This window comes from Pogona vitticeps, chromosome 4, assembly GCF_051106095.1.
Source record: "Pogona vitticeps strain Pit_001003342236 chromosome 4, PviZW2.1, whole genome shotgun sequence".
Taxonomy (NCBI): Eukaryota; Metazoa; Chordata; class Lepidosauria; order Squamata; family Agamidae; genus Pogona; species Pogona vitticeps.
Window position 1 is genome coordinate 230,274,635 of NC_135786.1, and position 24,106 is coordinate 230,298,740.

The 24,106-nt window shown below is 42.6% G+C and overlaps 1 protein-coding gene across 1 annotated transcript in view; it reads right to left on the bottom strand.

The window, feature by feature from the left end:
* Nucleotides 1-6,112: 6,112 nt before the first annotated feature.
* DNAAF11 (dynein axonemal assembly factor 11) overlaps nt 6,113-24,106 on the bottom strand; it is a 37,446-nt gene continuing 19,452 nt past the window's right edge. Inside the window, exons 8-12 of the mRNA XM_072999350.2 lie at nt 21,418-21,483; nt 20,554-20,623; nt 18,563-18,658; nt 13,897-13,982; nt 6,113-6,421 (exon numbers count right to left, since the gene is read on the bottom strand). Of these exons, the coding sequence (XP_072855451.2) occupies nt 6,235-6,421; nt 13,897-13,982; nt 18,563-18,658; nt 20,554-20,623; nt 21,418-21,483 (505 nt within the window). The 3' untranslated portion in view covers nt 6,113-6,234. The remainder of the gene's footprint in view (nt 6,422-13,896; nt 13,983-18,562; nt 18,659-20,553; nt 20,624-21,417; nt 21,484-24,106) is intronic.

The following is a 24,106-nucleotide window of genomic DNA, read 5'->3' on the forward strand; positions in this document are numbered from 1 at the left end:
GCTTGCACTGACAGAGGGGGAGCCTTTAACAAAAGGAGGCCAGCAACATCTAATGAAGGTCAGTAGCCCAGGGGCCAAAGGGCCAATCAAAAGGTGGCAACATTGGGAGCGAGATGCTGAGTTCTCCAGAAAGGAGAGGAAGTGAAATGCGGAGCGAGAGAAAAGAGTGGACTTGGTGATGAATCTACAACGGCTGCATTTAAGGCTTAATCAAACAGAGCCACAAGGGGTGCTTTCCTGCTTATGCGGAGAGCCCTCTGTTTGGCAGACGCAGGGTGCATGCGTAATTTTCATTTGAATCACAGCAGGGGGAGAAGGACTACATTCTGTCTTCCCAGCCACTGGGCCCCCAGTTCTGCTCCCCCCCCCTTTAGAGAGGCATCAGCAGTTTGGGTTTGGAAATTCATTCCTTTCTTAAAATGGAGCACAAGAAGAAATCCCAAGCTTAATCGGACTCAGCACAGTGGGTTTTGGTCTGCATCTAGAGCTGTTGGAATAAAATAGTGGCTGAAATCATGTTGTATTTATTTATTGAAAATATTTTACCCTGCCTTTTTCCTTTAAAAAAAAAAGGAACCAAGAAGGCTTACATTATTAAAATCATGGCATTAAAAGATTTTACTTTCTTGGGCTCCATGATCATTGCAGATGATGACAGCAGCCATGAAATATAAAGACGCCTGCTTCTTGGGACAAAAGCGATGAGAAATCTAGACAGCATCTTAAAAAGCAGAGATATCACCATGCCGACAAAGGTCCACATAGTCAAAGCTATGGTTTTTCCTGTAGTGACGTATGGAAGTGAGAGCTGGACCATAAAGAAGGCTGACCGTCAAAGAATTGGTGCATTTGAATTGTGGTACTGGAGGAGACTCTTGAGAGTCCCCTGGACTGCAAGGAGATCAAACCTATCCATTCTAAAGGACATCAACTCTGAGTGCTCCCTGGAAGGACAGATCCTGAAGCTGAGGCTCCAATACTTTGGCCATCTCATGAGAAGACTCCCTGGAAAGTGTGAAGGCAAGAGGAGAAGGGGACGACGGAGGACGAGATGGTTGGACAGTGTCATCGAAGCGACCAACATGAATTTGACCCAACTCCGGGAGGCACTGGAAGACAGAAGGGCCTGGCGTGCTTTGGTCCATGGAGTCACGAAGAGTCAGACATGATGTAACAACTAATCAACAATATTAAAATCTAAAAACAGTAAATTATTCAACTATTTTTAAAAAAGAAATAAAAATTCCATTTAAAGTGTTATGTGAAAGCATTACTAAACCAGATGTGAAAGCACCAAAAATATAAACCATTCCCTCTCAGACAGCCAATCGCTAAGGAACAGCCTGTCTCAAGAGAAAGGTCTTCACCTGTTTGTAGAAGGACACCAAAGATGGGGCCAATCTTGCCTTGTTTTGTGTAATAAGTCACAAACAGAGTAGGTTTATTGAATCAGTGGAACTTGCACAATCGACTCAACAAATCCCTATATATGTAATGCTCATATGATGGTTGCAGTTTACTAACTCCTGGGTAGCTCAGTGGTTTAGGCATCTGACTGCCAAACTGGAGGATCGATGTTCGATTCCCCACAGTGGCTCCTTGACAGGGACTGGAGTTGATGATCCATAGGGTCCCTTCCAGTTCTGCAGTTCTAGGACTATTGTTGTTACACCAAGAAACAGGATTTCAACCAATAGGAATTAATAGCAGTACTTAGTCATCATTAGAGATGGGGGTATCCTATATGAATATCCTCATGCAGCTGGACTTAAGAGGGGTCTGGCCCCTGGGGCCGGACTGTCGACTCACACATCCACTGTCCAGACCGTCCCCTGCTCATCATTCCAACCATCCTCCCGCTCATCCTTCACACCCGGAACACCACTCTCTTCTTGCTCAGCTAGCCACTCCAGGAAAGGGGAGGGAGGACGAGTCTCCCTGCATGGCTGCCAAGTGGCCAGACGAGCGGGAAGAGAGCAGTGCTCCAGGCATGATTGGAAGGATGAGTGGGACTGCTGCCGCCGCTGGCAGACGTGTGAGTGGACAGTCAAGCTCTGAGGGCTGGACCTTCGTTAAGTCCAGCTGCATGGGGGTATTCATCTATGAATACAAATAGCCCCATCTCTAGTCATCATAGTAACCTTGTATCCCAAGGAAGGAGAAAATGAGTCCAGTTGTTCTACCACCCTGGAAAGCTGCTAGGGAACAACTCGCTTCCAGGTCAAGGATTCAACTGAAGCCTTGATACTTCCATCCAGAATTCCTATCTCGAACTAGGTAAAGGTAAAGGTTCCCCTTGACATTTAGTCCAGTCATGTCCGACTCTAGGGCATGGTGCTCATCCCCGTTTTCAAGCCGTAGAGCCAGCGCTTGTCCAAAAACAGTTTCTGTGGTCACGTGGCCAGCATGACTAGACATGGAACACTGTTACCTTCCCACCATGGTGGTACCTATTTATCTACTCGCATTTTTACATGCTTTCGAATGGCTAGTTTGGCAGGAGCTGGGACGAGCGACGGGAGCTCACTGTGTTGCGTAGATTCGATCTTACGACGGCTGGTCTTCTGATCTTGCAGTCCAGAGACTTCTGCGGTTTAACCCACAGCGCCACCACATCCCACCATCTCAAAGTAGATGAAGGATTTATCACTCATTTTGCAGATGAGTCTCCCCAAGTGATGAAAGATGTCTTGGTTGTCCGCATGTGATAGTCATCATCTATGTGTTCTTTTAATGTAATTCCATCTGGTGCCTCTCTTATTTCCTACAAGTTGGATAGCCTTAAAGGTGTTGGCCTCTAACCTGAAGCCTAACATTCATTGATCTCTGAAACGGCTCATGCTCATGGCACACCCAGCCTTGGTGGACTGACTCAGCAAACTGTGAAGCTCCCTACAGCTGGTCTGCTGCCTTAAGGTCCACAGTTGCCAGTCCAGCTCAAGGATCTCAAGACTCCAGGGACCTCAGCATCATGGCCTCAGAGGTCCCTCTTTTCACAGCAGTGCTCAGGCCTCCATTATCAGCAGATTCCTCAGCTTCTGGGTCCATGCTACGGCTGAACCCCTGGCTCATGGCTAGAGATAAACACACATTTTTTAATCACCAAATTTGTTCCAAAATTGCTAATTCATCAATTCACATTCATACAAATCAATGCCCCAACGAATATGAATCAGTGAATTTTTAGCAATTTTCATTTTTCAATTTATTTAGCAGTAAATCCCCCCCCTCCAGCACTTAAGAGCCACCAAAATTGCAGGGAAGCTTTCGCTGACTCTACCCACTTTTATACGGGTTTAAAATAAACATGAATTCATTGATTCGTTAGGGAAAAAGTCATAAATTCATGATTCGTCGACCTTGACAAATCATGAACCGAAACGAATCACCATTTTTTGTGTGTGTCCATCTCTACTCAGGACTGTAACAGTGGTTTTCCAAACTCTGAAAATTTAAGATCTAGCAGACTCAGATGCATCGCCAGCCCAAAGCAAAACACATAGGTTTCTTGTGACACAGGAATATGCATGTGTGGATATAAACATAGAAAGCTGCCTTATTCCACATCAGACTAGTGGCCCATCTAGCTCAGTACTGTCTACTCCAATTGGCAACAGAAAACTTTACTGTCACCTGATTTTTCTTTTGATGGGTAAATGCAGGAGTTGAATCTGGGATCTTCTGCAGTTCAAACATGTTTCGTATTGAAATATTGTCCCTTACATAAAGGTGTAGGCAGATCACGATATTGTAATGGTCATGCTCACAAGGAGGTTCTGGGAATTGTAGTCCAATTTATTTAGCTATAAAATGCACCCACAGCACCTTTACTAAGTTTTGGGCAAGTCTGGTCTATCTACTACAGTAGTTGTCCCCAACCTTTCCCCAACTGCGGACCGGTTGGGGGGACGTGGCATGCTTGGAGGGGTATGGCACACCTGCAGGGGGGTGGAGTCTGCTTGCATGCATGAGTGTGGGGGTTGCTCATGCACATGGCATGCTTGCAGGGGCACAGTGTGCTTGCGCGCATGCATGCAGTGGTGCTTACAGGTGGCCCTCACTTGCAGGGGGCAGAGTGTGCTCAAGGAGGCCTGCTTGCATGCATGTGCGCATGCTCGCAGGGGGCGGAGCACACTCTCACGCAGTGGTGCTTGGGGGGGAACCTGTGTCCACGGCTTGGTCCTGTCTAGGCCGTGGACCATTGCCAGGTCACAGACCAGGGGTTGTGGATCCCCATACTACAGTAACAAAATTTCTGTTGCATTCTGACATCTACCCCAGTTGTCGTTTCCAACACAGCCTTGAATCACTGTCCAAGACAGCTGTTTATAATTTTCTAATCATAGAGACAGTGCTGGGTTACACTCTAAACCCGCATCCTTGTCTTTAGATATATCTTTCACTAATTCATCCTCCTTAGCTTCATTAATCAAACTCCACCACAGGAGCTATTTTTAGAAAATGAAGTCATCCCGGGATTACAAAGTATTCTTTAACATAAAACTCACGTTGAATTCACTTGACTAAAGAGCACTTCTTAAAATGACTTGCCATCCTGGTGCATTATCCATTCAAGGGCAAATTGAGGGGGTTTGAGTCACCTCAGAGAAAAGCAAGGCTATGGTTTAACATCTTGCTGCGGGTCCGTTGAAAAAACACAATAAATCATTCCCCCTTGACCTTTATTCAAACCCACTAAAGAAGACACAACAGATAGAGATATATACCACTGTATGATGTGCATGCACACTTATAGAACATTTTTTATTTATTTGAATGTATTTTTACTCTTTTTCCAAAACCTCACTGCTAAATATAATTTATGGTAACAGGAGATGCTGACGTTGATGGGAAGGGATAAAACAAATTCCCATCTTCGTCTTGTCTAGTTTGGGAGATGACTTGTAGTGTTTTACGTTTTCACGTTAGAGTGTATGTATATAGTGTAAAAACATCAAAGCAGATCCTCTCAATGTTGCAGCAACTTGGATGATAATTCCTGCAACTGCAGCCCTCACGGGCATCATACTATTTGAGTATAAAACTATACAGCATGAATTCTTTTACCTGATTAACCAGAAGAGAAAACAGCTATACAGTATTCTAAGAAGGAGAAATGCAGTCTACTCCGCCCCTATAATTCTGTTCCTCATGTGGGGATGTGAGGAATCTGAGAGGCTCTGCAGTACTTACATGATAACAATAAGATTGGAATTAGTGGGGATTTAGAAGAACTAACAATTTTTTTACATTTCCTTGGGCTAACGGAGAAGAGAATTCCAGGTCCACATGTGTATATAAGCCCTCTGCAAGGGTCAAGTGGAGCCTGATGAAAATGATCCCCCCAAAAATGTGACACTTGGTGTCAGATACTGTACCACCTTTCTCATAGGTACACCAAAGAATGTAAGAGCCCTAATGGACCAAGCTGAGGATCAGTAATATGCCACTGTATCCTGCAGTGATCAACCATGTATTTTTAGAAAGCCAACAAGAAACAAAAGCAATAGCATTTGCCTGCTGTTGTTTCTCGGCAGCTGATACTCAACACCACAATGCCTTTGCGTATGGAAATTCCTTTAGTCACCCTCACAAATACTTATGAAAACAGACCGATCAACAGCTCAGAGCAGATGGTGTGGCATTAGTCATATAGCTTCACCAGTTCCTTTTCACTTTCGATTTATTAGTGCATGCACAGCCCATGTCCTCTGATGATGATTTTCACTTTGGCCGACCCCTTTTACTATCAGATGCTCATGATTTGCCACTGTCCTCACAACTCAGAGGGCACTGTGATGACCTTTTCTTCTTCTCTCAAACAGTGTGCAGGAAAATGTACCGTAAGCTCTGGATTTGCTGTGTTATCCACCCTGCACCTCAGTTCTCTTGAACAAGCTTCGCCATGCATCTGAAGTCAATTTTCAGTATGTGTGAGAGGACCCTGAAAACAATTCACACTGTCTCCACGGGTGATGGAAGAACCTTGACAAAGCATGATGTGTGTAACACAACCTATATAATTCAGAGCAGATATGATGTTTAGGTGAGCAGGACACCAGTCTTGAGTAGGTGACATTAAAGAACCCCAGCAACAATTACTGTGGCCACATTTACAGAAAACATGTCAAATAATTTTTATTTCAAAAATTAAGGCCGCTGGATAAGAGTCAAGAAATTTTAAAAGCTCTACATTGCTCTTAACCTTAAGTAAACAACTGCCTTATAAATCTTTTAAATTAAAGGTGGAACCTCTGGATCATCATCAAAGCCCGCAGATACATTTTTGGCATCTGCAACATGGTGACGCTGCAACATTAAAGGCCCTTGTGAGATCTGTTCCGTTTTCTGGACAATGTTCGTAACATCTGGAAACGAATACTTGGTAGGATCCACTTCCAACTTCTCTGTACTCTGATTTCTGCAACATAAAAACAATGGACAGGTAATGACTACATGACTGATATGCCCCAGTAGAAAAGGAAGCAAAAGATATTTCTGTTCAAAAGGACTTCCAAGACTATTCCGCCAATTGATGTAAACCAGAACAACCCTTTTAAAGGTGTTAATCTGTTTAGCTTGAGTGTGGCAGGAAAGAGCTTCCTGTGTTGCTGATGCTGTGCTTTGAAATTCTCTTCCTCAATCCTGTGAAGTACGCCATCCTTGAAGATCCAGGAGGAAAGTAAGGTGGAATTGTTTCAGAGGGCCTTCGGATGTTATTAAATTTCTACTCCATCAATTATGTGGTGAAGCATTTCTGTGGTTAATTATATTGAAGTATCCAGTGTGGTGTTGTGGATAGAGTGACAAACTAGAACTTAGTTTCCAAAGATACTTGATCAAAATGCCTGCTCCCAGCCAGATCTGTCCAAAATACCCGTTCCTCACAGGCAGGGCGGTTGAGGGCCTTGACCCCAAAGGAGGCCCGGAGGGAAAGAACAAGAAACCGGGCCTTATTGGCGGTGGCCCCCCGCCTATGGAACAACCTGCCGGCTGAGATTCATCTGGCACCCTCGCTGGACGGGTTCAAAACAGCATTGAAGACCTTGCTTTTCTGCCAGGCTTTCCTGGAGCACTAGGATCTCGCCCTCCCATTTTACCATTCTTTTTGCTATCCTCTCCATCACCCTTTCCACCACATTACTGCCATCTGTTTTAATTTCTGATTTGTTATGTATTAATTTATTTTTATCGTGTTTTTAATTTTTCTCTCTCCTTATACTGGTGTTAGCCGCCCAGAGTGGCCTGGTTGCCAGATGGTGAGGGATATAAATTCAAATAATTAATAAATTCCATATTTCACAGAGAATTTAATATTTCATGTTATCCCACCCTACACTTCCATAAGAGAGCTAATGTGATAGTACTGCTTTCTTACCAGGAAGTTTCTGTCCTGGCTGATAAGCAGACACTGGCTGCAATCATGTTGCTAAGCACAGTAAATCACAACTAGATCAATCAGTGGCAACATGGTGTGTCAAGTTCTGTATACAGTATGTTCCATTGATTCAAATGGGCCTACTCCAGTTGTGACTTATTATGCTAAGCAACAGCAGTTTAGTCAATGGGTAACTCACAAGTTAGGTGTCAGGCTCCAGAGGTAGGAGTTTGGTTCCTTAGTGAGACAAGCTGGCATTCGAGGAGAACAGCCAGCCTGGGTGGCCTTGGGCAAGCTGCACAGTCCCAGGGCACCCCAAGAAGAAGGGAGTGGGAAACCACTTTTGAGCATATCTAGAAAATGGAGAGAAGGGTATTCACAAGTCAGAACTGAATTGGCGACATGTAATTATTAATTATCTACTTGGCAAGAGCTGTTAAGTGTTGCTGCTTAATTTGCTGTTTGATGTTACTGTTTCTTCCTGGTTTTATTGATATTGGTTTTATGTACAGTACATTCTTTTGTCTGTGTTCTTCCTTCTTTTTAACCACAACACTGCACTAAGGTGCCAATTGACTTAATCAGGAACTTGCTTGCCTTGCTCCGTGCATCACTGAGATATTTTGCAGGCCTCACCAGATCTTTTTTGTGCTGTAGAATTGATACTACAGTTCTGTAGCCCATCTAAACCATCCAAAGAAATCAACAGGAGTCTGATTGGTTCCATATAACTCTTGCTCCAAGCTTAGCCCCTTAGTGAGAACAATGTCATACACAGAACAGCAGTACAGATCCCCTTGCTTTTCCCTGTTTTTTATCAACATTCTGTCTGTGACTACTTGCCTCTTGTCCAACTAGAGTAGGTCTATTTGAATCAGTCCAACCCAACACTGATTCAAATAGGCCTATTCTAGTTGCAGCATAGTACACTAAAGTGAGTCCACAACTACAGTAGTCCTATTTGAATCAATGGAACTTACAGAAGATGTGATTCACCGAATCCCTATTGATGCAATGGGCTTGCTCTAGTGCAATAGGCTATGCTAAGGCAATAGGATTTCAGCCACTATCTTAGAGGTGCAAGTGACACATGGACAGAGGTTTGCTGTCTTTGTACATTTAATTCTTCCTTTTTGCAAGCATAGACATTATAGAACGGAAGTCCAAGAACTTCACAATGGCAAGACAAACAAAACAAAGACATCATTCAAATGTTCTCCTTGCATGACTCATTAGGGATCTTTAGTTCATCATCAGTAAGTGTCACCAAGAGACTATAGTGACAAAGACACTGAAAGTGATGTTACTTTCCAAATCATTTAATGTCTCACTCAGGGAAACAGAACTGGGGGTTCACTTTGTTAGACCGAATTGTAAAGCTCACTCCAATATATTTCTCTCTGCTGTTCCCTTGTACTGTGTATCATACATAATCCTGGAAATGTGATAGATAGGGACCCTTAACAAAGGGAAAGAAGAAAAAACACCCCAGAAATTGATTGCCAGCCATCATTCAGAACTGGGTCCTGACTTGTTTTCCCTCAAAAGAACTACTGGCAGCTTTTATGATGCTGTGAAATTCAGAATATTAGGCACTTCTATAATATCTGCTGTCATGTGAAGATGATGTCAGCCGGTGCTAAAAATGTACACCAATCTCACTAGAGAAATATGCTGCCTGCTAAAGCATATTTATCCCATCCTTACGCTCCAAGAAAGTTGGACACACAAAAAGCACTGCGGTTTAACTGCTGTTGCAGCAAGTCTACCAAAAATGCCCACCACACAAAACTGTTAGGCTAACAGATTATAATTACAAAATCAGACGCCATTGAAACCTGTTTCTGCTATGAACCTCTCACTTGTATTTTCTGCCTCACTGAATGGCCAGAGCAGTCCCCTGGAACAAGCTGGTATTTTCATATCAGCACTTCTAAGATGTTATACATCAAGGGCCTGGAAGCTTTGAAAGTCCTTTTGCTCTTAGTGCGCTAGGTATTAAGGGCAGCATCTAAAGGCTGCCAACTTCTTTCTAAAGAAATCAACAAAACGATCCCAGCCAAGGTGGAAGTCAGCCAATTCTAACCCTATATGAATCCAAGAAAGCTGAAATACTAATTTGGCTTCTTTTATTATGCATGTTTGTTGTTTTTATGTACCACCAAATTACTTCTGGCTTAGGGGGACTCCATAAATTAATGGCCTCCAAGAGGTCCTGTCATTATCAACCCTGCTTACCTCTTGAAAGCCTAAAGCCATGGCTCCCAAGTCAATCCCTCTCATGTCATGTCTTTCTTTTCTCCTGCTTTTCACCTTTTCCTACCATTATTATCTTCTCCAGTGGGTGGAGTCACTTCACAATATGGCCAAAGTATGACAGCTTCAGTTTAGTCATTTTCTCTTCTAGCACTCAATTATGCATCTTTCTGCTGGTCTATGCTATCTGTATAGCTTTCCTTCTGCACAAAATTTGGAATGAGCCAACTTTCTTGGGTCTAAATTGTCTAAATTTCCCTATCTGCACATATTAATCAGAAATATCACAGTATGTGGATGTATTAAGTCAGGTCATAGGGTTAACTTGCCAAGGATTTTGACCAGTTCTTTAGGGCAGTGGTCCCCAACCTTGGGCCTCCAGATGTTCTTGGACTTCAACTCCCAGAAACCCTGGCCAGCAGAGGTGGTGTTGAAGGCTTCTGGGAGTTGTAGTCCAAGAACATCTGGAGGCCCAAGGTTGAGGAACACTGCTTTAGAGCCTTTGGCACAGAGCATTTAACTGGAGATGCAGGGAACTGAAACCAAGCCTCAGCTGGACTTGTGCTGTAAATGCTACAGTATGCTACTCCAGTTCCTAGAGTTCTAATTTAATAATCCTTCCATGGTGTCATCCTCCATGTTTATGGAATCTTGGTTTGGGGGAACTGATTTATATCACTACTTTGAAAAGTTCAGCTTAATTATACAAACGTTCCTTCTCACCAGTTTTCTCCTGCTTATTATACCTCAATGCACATTTTCACAATTTCACAGTTTCTTTGCCCAGGTTGACTTACCTCTAATAAACAGCTATTCACTGACATTTCTAGTGTGTAAAATTGTGCACTTTCAGAGAGACAGGTAATGGTTTCCCTTTGTCTACACAGAAAAAAACTTCATTCAGAGTTGGAGGATAGGGCTGATCAGGTCTATTACTTCCCATCTCCACATACTGCTGTTAACAAGTAGATATTTCAAGAGAAACAAACTGAATTCAAAAACTGTACATTTGTTGGATTACATCTACTAGACCAAGGGTCTCCAAAGTATGGCCTGAGAGCCACTTCTGGCTCACCTCACCTTTTTATCCAGCCAGTGCATACATGTGGGCATGCAGGTAGGCAGGAGTGCATGCATGTGGGCATGAGTGCAGGTGGATGGGAGTGCATGCATGCATGCGGGAGCATTCCTTCGGCCCTCAAAAATACCAAAAAGATATTATGTGACCCTCTGTGTGAAAAGTTTGGAGACCCCTGTACTAGACCAAGAACTAAAGGATACGTTTGATATTAATGCGGAAACTACAGATGGTGCAGAATGCAGCGGCCAGTCTCCTTAGTGAGGTGAAGAAACATCAACATATTATTCCCACTCTGGCCACATTGCATTGGCTGCCCATTCAATTCCGCGTTGATTTCAGAGTCTTAATGATCACATACAAAGCCCTAAACGGTTTAGGACCTCAATACTTGGTGGAACGCCTCCTCCCACCTAGATCTACTCGTATCACCCAATCTAAACAGGAGGGGCGACTGAGGAGCCTAACACCGAGGGAGGCCCGGAAAGAAAAAACAAGACACTGGGCCTTCTCAGCAGTGGCTCCCAGGCTTTGGAACACGATCCCACCCCGAGATTCGTCTGGCCCCCTCGCTGGGCATTTTCAAAAACTAACTCAAGACCTGGTTTTATAGACAGGCCTTCCCTCCAGACTATATGTAATTCTCTCCCTTTCTTTATCTATTCTGTTTTGTGTTAATGCAAGAAACCGTTACTTTATATTAATTGTTTTTATTACGTGTTCGTGAGCCGCCCAGAGTAGATTATGTCTAACTGGGTGGCATATAAGCTCAATAAATAAATAAATAAATAAATAAATAAATAAATAAATAAATAAATAAATAAATAAATAAATAAATAAATAAATAAATAAATAAACAAACAAACAAACAAATAAATAAATAAATAAATAAATAAATAAAATCATCTATAATGAACCCCAAGGAAAACAGAGGCCACAATCCAAGAACTGCTGCACCTTATTTAGATACGTTGCCTACATTTGAATTTATAATTCCTAGTCCATGAGGTGCATCTGGAGAGACTCTATGGGCCAGCCCTCATGGGGCTCGCAGGTGGAGTGGATGCCTCCCTGTCCTCATAGTGGGTCTAGCTCTGGGAGTGTTCCAAAAATGAACAGGCCCAGCGGCCTGCTTGTCTCAGCTCCACTCGGTGGGGCAGAGCAAGGGAGACCTTGCCCTAGGGGACACGCATCCCTACAGGCAGCAAGCACTGGCCCAACTGGGTGGAGCACAGGCTACACATTGGCTGTCATTTGCCACATGCTGGCATGCTTCCTTCTCTAGTCTTTGAGATTTCCACAGTGTGGTTTTTAGTAGAAAGTAGACTATGACTCAAGAGACTTGGGTTTAAATTCCCCACTTGGCCATGGAAACTCACTGGGCAGGGGTAGACCTGGTAACCCCATTCTTGAAATGTCTCCCTTAGCTTTGAAGCTTTATTTGAGTTACTATAAGTCACTTGACTTGACAGTACAGAACATAACATTCCGTGATGAGGTTTTTGAGCTATAATAGATTTTACATCAAAAGTACCATAATGCCTGGCTTTTTCCTTTTTTTTTTTTAAAGGAAAACAAAATGCATTTTAACAGTAAGATTCTTTTTTAAAAAAGATTTAATTTTATTTTTAAAAAAATGTGATATAAAATTCAAAAAAACCTGATTCTGATTTATCATCCTGACCAATAAATCATTTATTTTTATCCACTCTGGTTTGGGAGCCATAACAGCCTCTCATTAAATCTACCCTTTTATTTCAATGGTGCTCTTTATGAAGTGTTAGCGCTCTGTGGTTCTCATCATTTATGCAGAGTTGTAATACCTCTTAAGTGCATTACCGTCACTTTCATTCATCCCTACCTCCAATGAGGTTATTGCCATTAAATTAGAATGGTCACAAGAACATAAAAAGGTGGAATTAGCTAAACGGAAAAGCCATTTCAATCCCAGAAATATGCCGCAACATTGGTAAGGAATGACTTCCATGAAAGGCAGACAGCCACCAATTTATAAACTTTGCTTGCAAGGTGCAGATTAGTAGAGGAGGAGACTCTTGAGAGTCCCCTGGAATGCAAGGAGAACAAACCTATCTATTTTGAAGGAACTGAACCCTGAGTGCTCCCTGGAAGGACAGATCCTGAAGCTGAGGCGCCAATACTTTGGCCATCTCATGAGAAGAGAAAACTTCCTGGAAAAGACCCTGATGTTGGGAATGTGTGAAGGCAAGAGGAGAAGGGGACGACAGAGGATGAGATGGTTGGACAGTGTCATCGAAGCGACCAACATGAATTTGACCCAACTCCAGGAGGCAGTGGAAGATAGGAGGGCCTGGTGTGCTCTGGTTCATGGGGTCACGAAGAGTCGGACACGACTTAATGACTAAACAACAACAATATATCAGGGAAATAGTCTGTGTGGGAACACAATGGCTTGGTCCGAACCCCAGACTGAGTTCATCAATAGGGTGTGGAGAGAAACTTCAGTAACACACAAAGTTCTGTGATAAACCAGTTGAAGTAGAACCTTTTTCCTCAAAAGAGGGATTTAAAAAAAAAAAGACACTGCTCTACCTATAGGAAATCAAATATCAAACAGAAAACCTCTGATGCTGACGCATAACCTAGTGGCAAGCTCTTCTAGTCCAACCAGTGAAATACTGCTTTTATTCAGAATATGCATGACAGAAATCAAAACCTCCTCAACTCTGCTGGGAGCCCAGCCTGTCTCATATCCTTGATCAATAATACATGTTGGAAAATTTGAGTCCGATCAGCCCTTTAAAGAAAGCCTAGGCTAGACAACTGAAAGTGATGACTTCTTTCTTTCCTACGTTGTTCTGGCACTAAGAAAAGATCCCTTCGTGGAGAGGGTTTTCTCGATGAGGAATTTGAGTTTTAATCCATAACTCTGAAGAAGAGGCTGACAATCAAAAGAATTTAATCTGCAAGTAGTAAAGTTTTCCCAGCCTTGCCACTGAAGTGGAAAATGTTTATAGATGCCCAGGACAAGCCATTAGTAAACTGCCTCCACATAAAGCTTTTGTTCATCCAACTCAGCATTATAATTTTCGCTTTTCAGTACAACTGTCTATTCACTAAGCAACAAGGTGGGGGAAATAAATAACTTATTTCAAAGCCAAAGAGTACCGAGATGCTGCATAAAAAGAAAAATCACAGCAGTTACCTTCGTAAATTTCTTCGCAGTTTATTGGTGTCAGAGGGTTTCTCAGGAGTGGATGCTTTTTGGTTAGCCACAATAATTTCTTTAGCCTGGGAGGGAAAAAAAAATAAAGCACTGGTTTTACTGTGATTTTCTGCAGGACAGGAAAAAAATTGAAACACAAAATCATCATTACTATCTTAGGACTGCAGAGCTGGAAGGGCCCCTATGGATTATCAAGCCTTTGTCAAGGAGGCACAGTGGAGAATTGAACTCCCAACCTCTGACTCCACAGCTAGATCCCTGAACCGCTGAGCTAAATGCTTCATAAACAATGTGTTCATTTAATATTTCAATATTAAATGCACACAATACTTGAATTATGAAGCAAAATTTGTGGGCTAAACTCAGCTCAATAGTTAGTTATATTCTCTGAAAATTTAGAAATAAAGATCTGGAAGACCTTCTGAATGAAGCAAATAAAGACATACACCTACAACAAAACGTATACCATGTGTAGTGGTATTTACTATATATGACTCATTTCTTCTTGTTATTTCTCTGCCAGCAGAGATTGGATACTATCATGGCTTACACTGAATGCCATCTTTGGACACCAAAATAATAAATTCCAAATAATATTTTGCATCCTCTCAACTAAATGGGAAATAGGGAAGTCAATGCTCTAATTGGGAAAGGCCTTCACTTTGAAATGGCAGGATGCCCTGGACACACCTGGTACAGGGTACAATACAAAGAAATCAAAAGATATCTAAGACCTACCTATTTTCTCTTCCTGTTGAAGTTAGTAAGATCTGGAAGCATTCCACCTTGGATGTATTGCACACATGATTAAGATTGAATTTTGGCTTTTTCCATACGGCGCCACAATAAATCTAGACCTATTTGCCGCTGTGATTTGCATGACTGCACTTACGCCAGTATAAATAGCCAACAGGAATTTGCATATTATGCAGTTTCCAGTGCTCTGGAACTCAGAATGCTGACTCTACTCCAGTCCAGAACCTGGAATAGCTGTGGGTTTCTTTCTGCTTCTTCTTGAACTACAACTCCCAGGAACCATCAGCCAGCAACCTAAGTAATTAGACTCAGGGGACTTATAACCCCACCCACCCACCCACCCCCAAGTGATTTTTCCACACACTACTCTGTTTCATTCATTCACCAAAGAACTGCAAGTTGCTGAGATGCGAGGGTGTGGGTGATGTATTGTACTCGGCTTTCAACTGTAAAATTGAAAATCTGAATTGCTTTCAAAATGCAATCAATTGCAAACCACATTGAGAATCCGTCATTCAAAAAAAAAAAAGGAATAAAGATTTTCACACACACACGCACACAGAAACAATTTGTTTAAAACATACTGTACTTATATTATTTGTTATTATTTTATTATTTTTAATATAATATTCTATATATTCTTATTTTATTATTGTCTATTCAATCAACTGAGCATCAGCACAAAATTGGGGTGGAGGTCTATGGTGCTACTTGCATTTTCTCAAAGTAGCGCAGTCCAGATTTACTACCTGCTTCTGATCCCCTTTCTTGGATAAAATTGTTACACACTTTTTAAAATGCTGAAGTCAACTTACGTTTAAGGATCTGCATGTACCAACTGAATGTGTGAGTTTTAAAATGCCTTTTTCTATCAGAATCATCTTCAGACTTGTTGAGAAGTGGTTTCGACCAGGTTAGAATTTAAAGCTATGCTGAATCATTCCTAAGAACAAGAGAGTGTTTCATGGCCACTTGCGAAGACAATTTTAAAGTAAGAAAAGTAGAGCCTTTGTGGAGCATGCCAAAGTCTACTCTGGTCCAGCTTTCATTCTCCATACATAGGCATCCTTCAGTCTCGAGAGACTATGGTAACATGCTCTGAATCGAGGAGTGTCCTCTCCAGAGCATGAAGCCCGGGTAAAGTAATATGGAGGATAGGCTGTTACTCAAGCAGCAGATCCCCCCTCTCCACATCACTGAAATGGTCCAATGGAAAGGCAAGAGCCAATACAACTGGTTCCAGTAACGTCGCAGGAGTTGGCAGAACGACACATGCTGCCTCTGGGACTCCAGCTCTGGATTTTGCCTCTAGGTTAACTCCTGAAGCCTTTTCCATCAGTGGATATAGCCACTAGGCAGTGGAGGTTTGAAACTGGAGTTTTCCTTCTCCTAGATGGGGCTGCCTTCCATGGCTGATGAGCCCCACCTACCTGGCCTGCTCTTTAATAGTGCAGAAGTGTGATCTGACCCTTAAAACTTTCATTCTCCACACAGGGCCAACAAGATGCCTTTGGGAACCCAAACATCACACTGGTTTTGAAATAAAGAAAATGGCATTTCATCATATGCTGAACCAAGAAGAAAAGGTCCAGTTCTGCTTGTCTGTAACTTTTCAGTGTCCTTGTGACTTGCTTGGGGACAAGGAAGGACATTAATTTTCATACTCAATAAGAGTGTATCTGAGAACTTGAAATGCTTTCATTTACTTGATTCGGAAATTAATTCTCTGCATAATCTTTACTTACCACAAGGTTACAAGAAAGACAAGAAATGGCTCTTTTTGAAAATATAGAAAAGAGAAATGCTGAAAGCTCTGAAAAGATGGAACAAGGACTCCTGCAGAAATATGGATATGAGCCGTACGCTGGTTTAAGAATCCTCAAATGAAGCATATCTGGATCAGTGCAGTTTAGGCATTTCTCCTGCACTCCACGACTCCTTTTCAGCACTCATGATTCAGACCCTTCAGGCACTTAGTACACATCAGATCCTACGCTGCATTCCCAACCTAGTAACCTCCAGATATGTGCTGCTGCCCACGCTCCTCATTCCCATGCAGGATAGCCAGGTGGGCTGAGAAGGACAGGAGCTCTGGTATGGTCCAGCCACTTTTGGAAGGCACCAGGTTGGGGAAATGCATCTTACATGTTTTCTTGTAGTTATGCAGCCTCTTGACAGCACTGCCTTGAAGCTTCCCATGGTGGAAAGATAGACAAGAGTTTTTAGAAATGAACTATGCACAATAGTTCTATGCACACAGAGGGACGTGGTGGCGCTGCGGGTGAAACCTCAGAAGCCTCTGTGCTTCGAGGTCAGAAGACCAGCAGTCGTAAGATCAAATCCACGCAATGGAGTGAGCTCCCATCGCTTGTCCCAGCTCCTGCCAACCTAGTGGTTCGAAAGCATGTAAATGTGAGTAGATAAATATGGCATTCCGTGTTTAGTTGTGCTGGCCACGTGACCACAGAAACTGTCTACGGACAAACGCTGGCTGTCTCTAAGGCATGGTGCTCATGCCTGTTTCCAAGCCGTAGAGCTAGAGTTTGTCCAAAGACGGTGTCCATGGTCACGTGGCTAGCGTGACTAGACACAGAATGCTGTTATCTTCCCACCAGGTGGTACCTATTTATCTACTTGAATTTACATGCTTTCGAACTGCTAGGTTGGCGGGAGCTGGGACAAGCAACAGGAACTTACTCCGTCATGTGGATTCAATCAACCTGTAATCATTACAGATGCACAATATGAATTAATTAGAGGCCTAACGAGGTAAGACAGAAGGGATGAACATGAAGGAGACTGGTCACATAGATTTGAGACTTCCTTTCAAAAAAAAGAAAAAAAATTGAAAAATGCAGGGAAGGAGCACACACTGTCAGCATTAGCTTCCATTAACAGAGAATTAGGTTATGATTGGGGTGGAGGAGAAAAACTAGTTTCTTGATTTATGAGCAGTAAAATTATGGCTTGATGGGAAAATAAGAAAGTAGATGGGGAGTAGATGGGGAATCATAGACTAAGATGACTAGCCAACTAATGAGGTAGTTTGAATGGTAGTTGTACGACCAATATGCAACCAGTATTTTTTTTATTTATTTAATTAATTTATATGTCGCCCACACTACCCAAAGGTCTCTAATTTTGTGAATTAGCCATATCAGTTTCCATTATTTTTCTTCCATATATGACATGAGACATGGTGGCGCTGCAGGTTAAACTGCAGAAGCCTCTGTGGTGCAAGGTTAGAAGACCAGCAGTTATAAGATCGAATCTACGCAACGGAGTGAGCTCCCGTCGCTTGTCCCAGCTCCTGCCAACCTAGCTGTTTGAAAGCATGTAAAAATGGGAGTAGAGAAATAAGTACCACCAGGGTGGGAAGGTGATGGCATGCCGTGTCTAGTAGCGCTGGCCATGTGACCACGGAAACTGTCTACGCTAGCTCTATGGCTTAGAGATGGGGATGAGCACCGTGCCCTAGAGTCAGACATGACTGCACTAAATGTCATGGGGAACCTTTACCTTTACCTATATGTCAAAAATAGGAACTAAGCCCAGGTAGGAGAGCTTTGAAAACCTGGTGGAATCTGATGCCAGGCACAGAAGTGTGGGCTGAGAGCTCTCGAGGTGCTACTGAAAAGGCAGTTTTTCCAGAAAGAAGGATGCCATAAACTTACAATCCAAATCCCATGACTGTTCTTTTAAGCATATTATTGTTCATATATTCTTCCAAGTCTTGGTGGCCATCCAGTAAGAAGTTTCTGTGTGGTGCTTTCTGAGATTTGGAATGTTCAAAGGGATAAAATGCATGGGTGATAGAAAAAGAAAGCACAGACAAGCAGATCAAAGTTGAAAGTGCCTGTCAGCATCTCTGCTGAATCTCTGGGCTTACCTTCGGCAAGGTGATAACCAAATGTCCAGTTGTTTGAGATCTTTTAGCGCTGCTATTATCTGGCTTCACTTCTGCAGGAAGAACAAGCTGAAATGTCTGAAAATACACACACCCCCAAACACACAAAGATGAGCAATCAACATTTAATTTTCAGGTAGTTCAAAATCATACAATTCATTGCTATGGGCTTATGGAGATATGAAGTATAAAACTAGAAGAATAAAATATTTGTGACCTACATAGAAAATGTGCAGTAATATTAATAGCATGTATTTGATGCAACGAATTTAGTGACTTGAAGCTTTCTGGCAGTAGATATTAATACCAATCACAATGGGTGATTTTCATCTTGAATGGCATTCACTTATACTATAAGTATATTGTGTGGGTGTGCACACACATACGTCTCAAATGACAAAAAGACAGGCAGATAGCTTATCATACATAGGCATTCTTTCAGTGTTGTCATTGACAGTGGGGCATTTTTAAAGAATGTCATGATATGGTGCTTAAGTTACGCTATCAGCTAAATGAAAACAATTATCCCAAGCTATTTTAGATAGGAAGAATGTTCAACATCTGCATTTAGTGGAATAATCACAAATAGAGTTTCTAAATTTTTAGCTTAACGGAACAGCACCGGCACATTAAAAACCAATTGAACCCAGACAAGACGGAGGTTCTGAGGGTGGGTGCGCCCACTATCGGCGGCTTGGGTGAATCTGTCTTGTTTGGGGGGGGTGACCCTTGCCGCAAAGAGTAGGGTTCGCAGCCTGGGGATCCATCTGGACCCAGTGCTCACCATGGAGACTCAGGTGGCGTCAGTGATCTGTACCGCCTTTTTCCATCTTTGAAGGATAGCCCGGCTGCAACCCTATCTCGATACAGGGGCACTCACTACCTTGGTTCATGTGCTCGTAATCTTGAGATTAGACCACTGTAATGCGCTCTACGTGGGACTACCTTTGAAGTTGACGCGGAAACTCCAAGTGGTGCAGAATGCCACGTCCAGACTCCTTAGTGGAGTGAGAAAATACCGCCATATTTCTCCTATTTTGGCCGTGCTGCATTGGCTGCCCATTCGGTTCCGCGTTGACTTCAAAGTCTTGATGCTTACGTACAAAGCCCTAAACGGTTTAGGGCCTCGATACTTGGTGGAGCGCCTATTCCCACCAAGCTCTAGCCGTGTCACTCGAGCGAGTCAGGAGATGAGGCTGAGGAGCCTGATGCCGAGGGAGGCCTGGAAGGAAAAAACAAGAAACCGGGCCTTCTCAGTGGTGGCTCCTTGCCTCTGGAACAATCTGCCTCTGGAGATTCATGCGGCTCCCTCGCTGGGTATTTTCAAAAACCAATTAAAAATGTGGATGTTTAGGCAGGCCTTCCCTCCAGTTAATTTCTGATTCTCTCCCTTTCTTTTTCTCTTGTGGTTTATTTTCGTGTGTTCTCCATCTTGAAGAATTGCCTATTTAGTGTAATAATTCCTTTTTTATATTTATTCTCGTATTTTATGTTGTAAGCCGCCTAGAGTGGTCGCAATGACCAGATAGGCGGAATATAAATAGAATAAATAAATAAATATAAATGAAGAAAACACACAGTCGAGAAGGATTAAGACAAAACATGTTGAACTTTCTTTGTTCACTGTAAAGAGCAGCTTGGATTAATTATTTTCTCAAAAATGCTTATCTTCAGATATCTCAGGTAAAATGAGTTTTTGCAGGGGGAAAAATGGCTTATGGGTGAGGTCTTTTTCCAGGGTTAAATATACTATAAAAACTTTTTTGGGGGGGCTGGGGGGTTATGCAGTGACAAAACTTCGGAATGACAAAATGAAGCATTTGTGATTTGTATGTTTTAGCGGCTACTTGCAGAGCTAACTGTAGGGTTACTGCGCTTCTTATAGCTGCCCAGCATATCGGTGCTGAAATGGTGAGGGAGTCACATGAGTTTTTTTTTTAAACTCTTCACAACAATACCCAAAATGGACCAACCTTTCCCTTGACAGTTACTCGGACATAAGTAGGCTGTACATCAACATCAAGTAGGGAAGTGTCCAGATGCCTTTGGAATGAAGAGAGAGAGAGAGAGAGAATTTAGTTTACTGGTTCTCTCTCCCATCCCAGAGTGAGTCATATGAAAAGGCAGGATACCGAATCCATGAACGTATGTTAATTCAAAAGCCTATTTGCAATATGCTGTATAACATTCTAGTGCTCGAAGTTACAAAGAAAATCGTTGATTTGTGTGTGTGTGTTTTTTTAAAGACTTTTACATTCAGGAGCTCTAAAACCCCCAGGAAACACAGCAGATGCTCTTTGCATTTTAACTACACTAATGCTTCTGACAACAAAGAGTTCTGAGGCCCCTTGGAGAATACATAAAAATGTATTATGGTGGTGGACAGTTAAGATATTTACAGCCAGAACCACACTGGAGACTCACAAGATTTTTCTAATATTAGCTTTTTCTTTTGAAAATCAAGCTGCCATCTGAAACCTCCACCCCCTCTCTTCTGCTTTTCTTTCATTCATTAACTTCCTATTGCTCTTTCTCACATGCAAACGCCCCACTTGAGCAGTCAGATTCTTACTGCCCCTGTCCATGCTGGTGAGCAGCACCCTATATCCATGAAAGGAACATAGAAATCTGGCTATTTTATCCCATTAGGGGATACATAAAACAGTACAATTTCATTTGGATCACTTCCTGTCACCACTTTCATATCAATCACCATGCCTAGAGAACTTGCAAAGAAAAACCCAATAAAGACAGCTTGTAACATTGTGCATTCTCCAAAAGTAGGTACAGTAAGATTGCGGGAAGACAAAACAAAACAAAACAAAACCCAACTGGACCTGTAAACTGAAAGATCCAAGATGAACTGATTGTTTTCTTCATCATCATTCAAGGAGAAAGGAAGCCTGGAAAAATACAATGTAAATAGAAGTGAGTGAAATACAACATTCTGACTTCAAATGATGGAGATTCTTGATGATTTAACCTTGTAGTTAACGAGACATATATCCTTTCGTCCACACATCTGCAGAACTTCGAAAAAATATATGAGTGATGTTCTAGTTTATTGCTGAATCTTAAGTTGAAACATGACAGAAAGCGAGTGACAAGGTCAACTTAATTCAGATTTCTGCTAGAAGAGAGACACCTGCTGGTTGAAACCATCTAAAAGGGATAATGTTTGTATATTATCTACATGAAGCAGAATTTTATTTTGTCAAGGATTTGTCATCTCATGTTGTCTCAAATAATTTTCTACAGAGCTCTATATTCATTACTCCTATATGAACATGATTATAAAATTTGCAGACGATACCACCGTGCTGGGCCTTATCACAGGTGGGGATGAAACAGCGTACAGGAAAGAAATCCAGAAGCTAACTACGTGGTGCTCAGAAAACAACCTGCACCTAAATGCCAGCAAGACTAAGGAGATGGTGTTGGACTTCCGGAAACAGAGACAGGAACCAGCCCCACTCTAATATCAAAGGGGGCAGGGTGGAGAGGGTTTCCTCCTTCAAATTCCTAGGAGCCAGGACCTCACCTGGAAAAACAATACGTCCCAGGTGGTCAGGAAGGCCCAACAGAGACTCCATTTCCTAAAAGTCTTACAGAAAAACCAGGTGGCACAGCGCCCAACGACATCCTTCTACCGGTCAACCATAGAAAGCATCCTCACATACTGTGTCACGGTATGGTACGCCGGCTTAACAATCACGGACAAGATGGCAATACAGTGGGTGATGAGTGTGACAAACCCAGACCTACTGGGATATGCCACAGTTTCACTAAGCTGCCACCAACCATTCCCTGTAAGAAGTCACACAGACCAGGAATGGATTTTTAACAAATAAAGGAATAAGGTTTATTTAAATAACACACAGGGAAAATAAAATGATCAAGTGAATAAGATACAGTAACGTGGCTTAGTCTCAATCATACATACACCAGTTTGGTTCACACAGAACACCTTTCAATAAAGCACAGACCCTGAACCTATCAGTTCTGGCTACCCATACAGACACCTGAACCTATCAGGTTGGTACTGACTGACACACAGTAGTACCCTGTCTGACACACAGACTCCCACACCAGCTTCTTCTCTCAGCTTCTCCTCCAGCTCTCCTCCTCTCCACACAAACTCCACATATATATACAGTACAGCCCCTCCTCCTGATGTCCCGCCTTCCACTCCCCATAGGATGGAACTTTCCCTCCAAACCCATGACAGACAGGTAACATCAGTGCTGTATGTAACACCTCCCCTCTTTATAAGTTGTTTTGTAGGGGGAAAGCTAAGGTGCTTTTCTCCAAAAAACAACCTGGATCCAAAACATACAAAAACATTTATACATTAACATACACTACCATACTTACTCTAGGATAAACATATCAATTAGGCATTTAAACATTTACTATTTACAATACATCAAGTTACCTTTATTCATACAAACCAAGCATGTTTAATAAACAAGTACATTTAACCTTTGGTCACCAAAATATATACATAGTCCATGTTTCTTTCGCTGTCTTCATTCTTCAGGTCTTCTTGACAAGGCGTCAGCAACACAGTTCACTGACCCTCTGACCACCTTCACTTCAAAGTCATAGTCTTGCAGGTTTAAAGCCCACCTCATAAGTTTACTATTGTGGGTTTTCATTGTCTTTAACCATTGCAGTGGTGAATGGTCAGTGCACAGAACAAAATGTCTTCCCCAGATGTAAGGCTTGGCCTTCTGGATCGCGTAGACTATGGCCAGGCACTCCTTTTCCACGGTTGCCAAATGTCTCTCACCTTTCTGGAGTTTCCTACTCAGGTAGGACACTGGATGCTGGTCACCATTTTCATCCTCCTGGCAAAGAACTGCTCCTACCCCGCTGTTAGACGCATCGGTGTAGATGATGAACTCCCGGTCGAAGTCTGGAGCACGCAGCACTGGATAGTTGATGAGGGCCTCCTTCAACCTCTGGAACGCCTCCTCACAGTCGCTGGTCCACGGGATGCGGTCATCAGTCTTCTTCCGCGTCAAATCGGTCAGCGGAGCCGCAATCTCGCTAAACCTCGGGATGAACTTTCTGTAGTAGCCCACCAACCCAAGAAATGATTTGACTTTTTTCTTGGTGTTGGGTCTGGGCCAATCACGAACTGCTTCTATCTTGGCCTCTAGGGGTTTGATCACTCCTCCCCCTACTATGTGACCCAAATATTTTATTTCTGGGCTACCCAGCTGCAGTTTGTTTTCTTTGCAGGGCCTAGGCCAAAGCACTTCCTCCCCTGGGTCAAAGTGCCTCTCCCTGCCTTCCTGGTCATCCCAAGCTTTCTTTCTGACCTTTTGAGCTTGCAGGGTCTCTGCTGCTAGCTCTAGGTTTCTCTTTAGGTCATTCCTTAAAGAGTCTATACATGTCACAACATCTTGTGGGTCATCCTGGGTGATCTGCTCCCAATTTTGTTTGATCAAATCAAGTGGCCCTTTCACCCTTCTCCCAAACAAAAGTTCAAACGGACTGAACCCGGTACTGGCTTGTGGC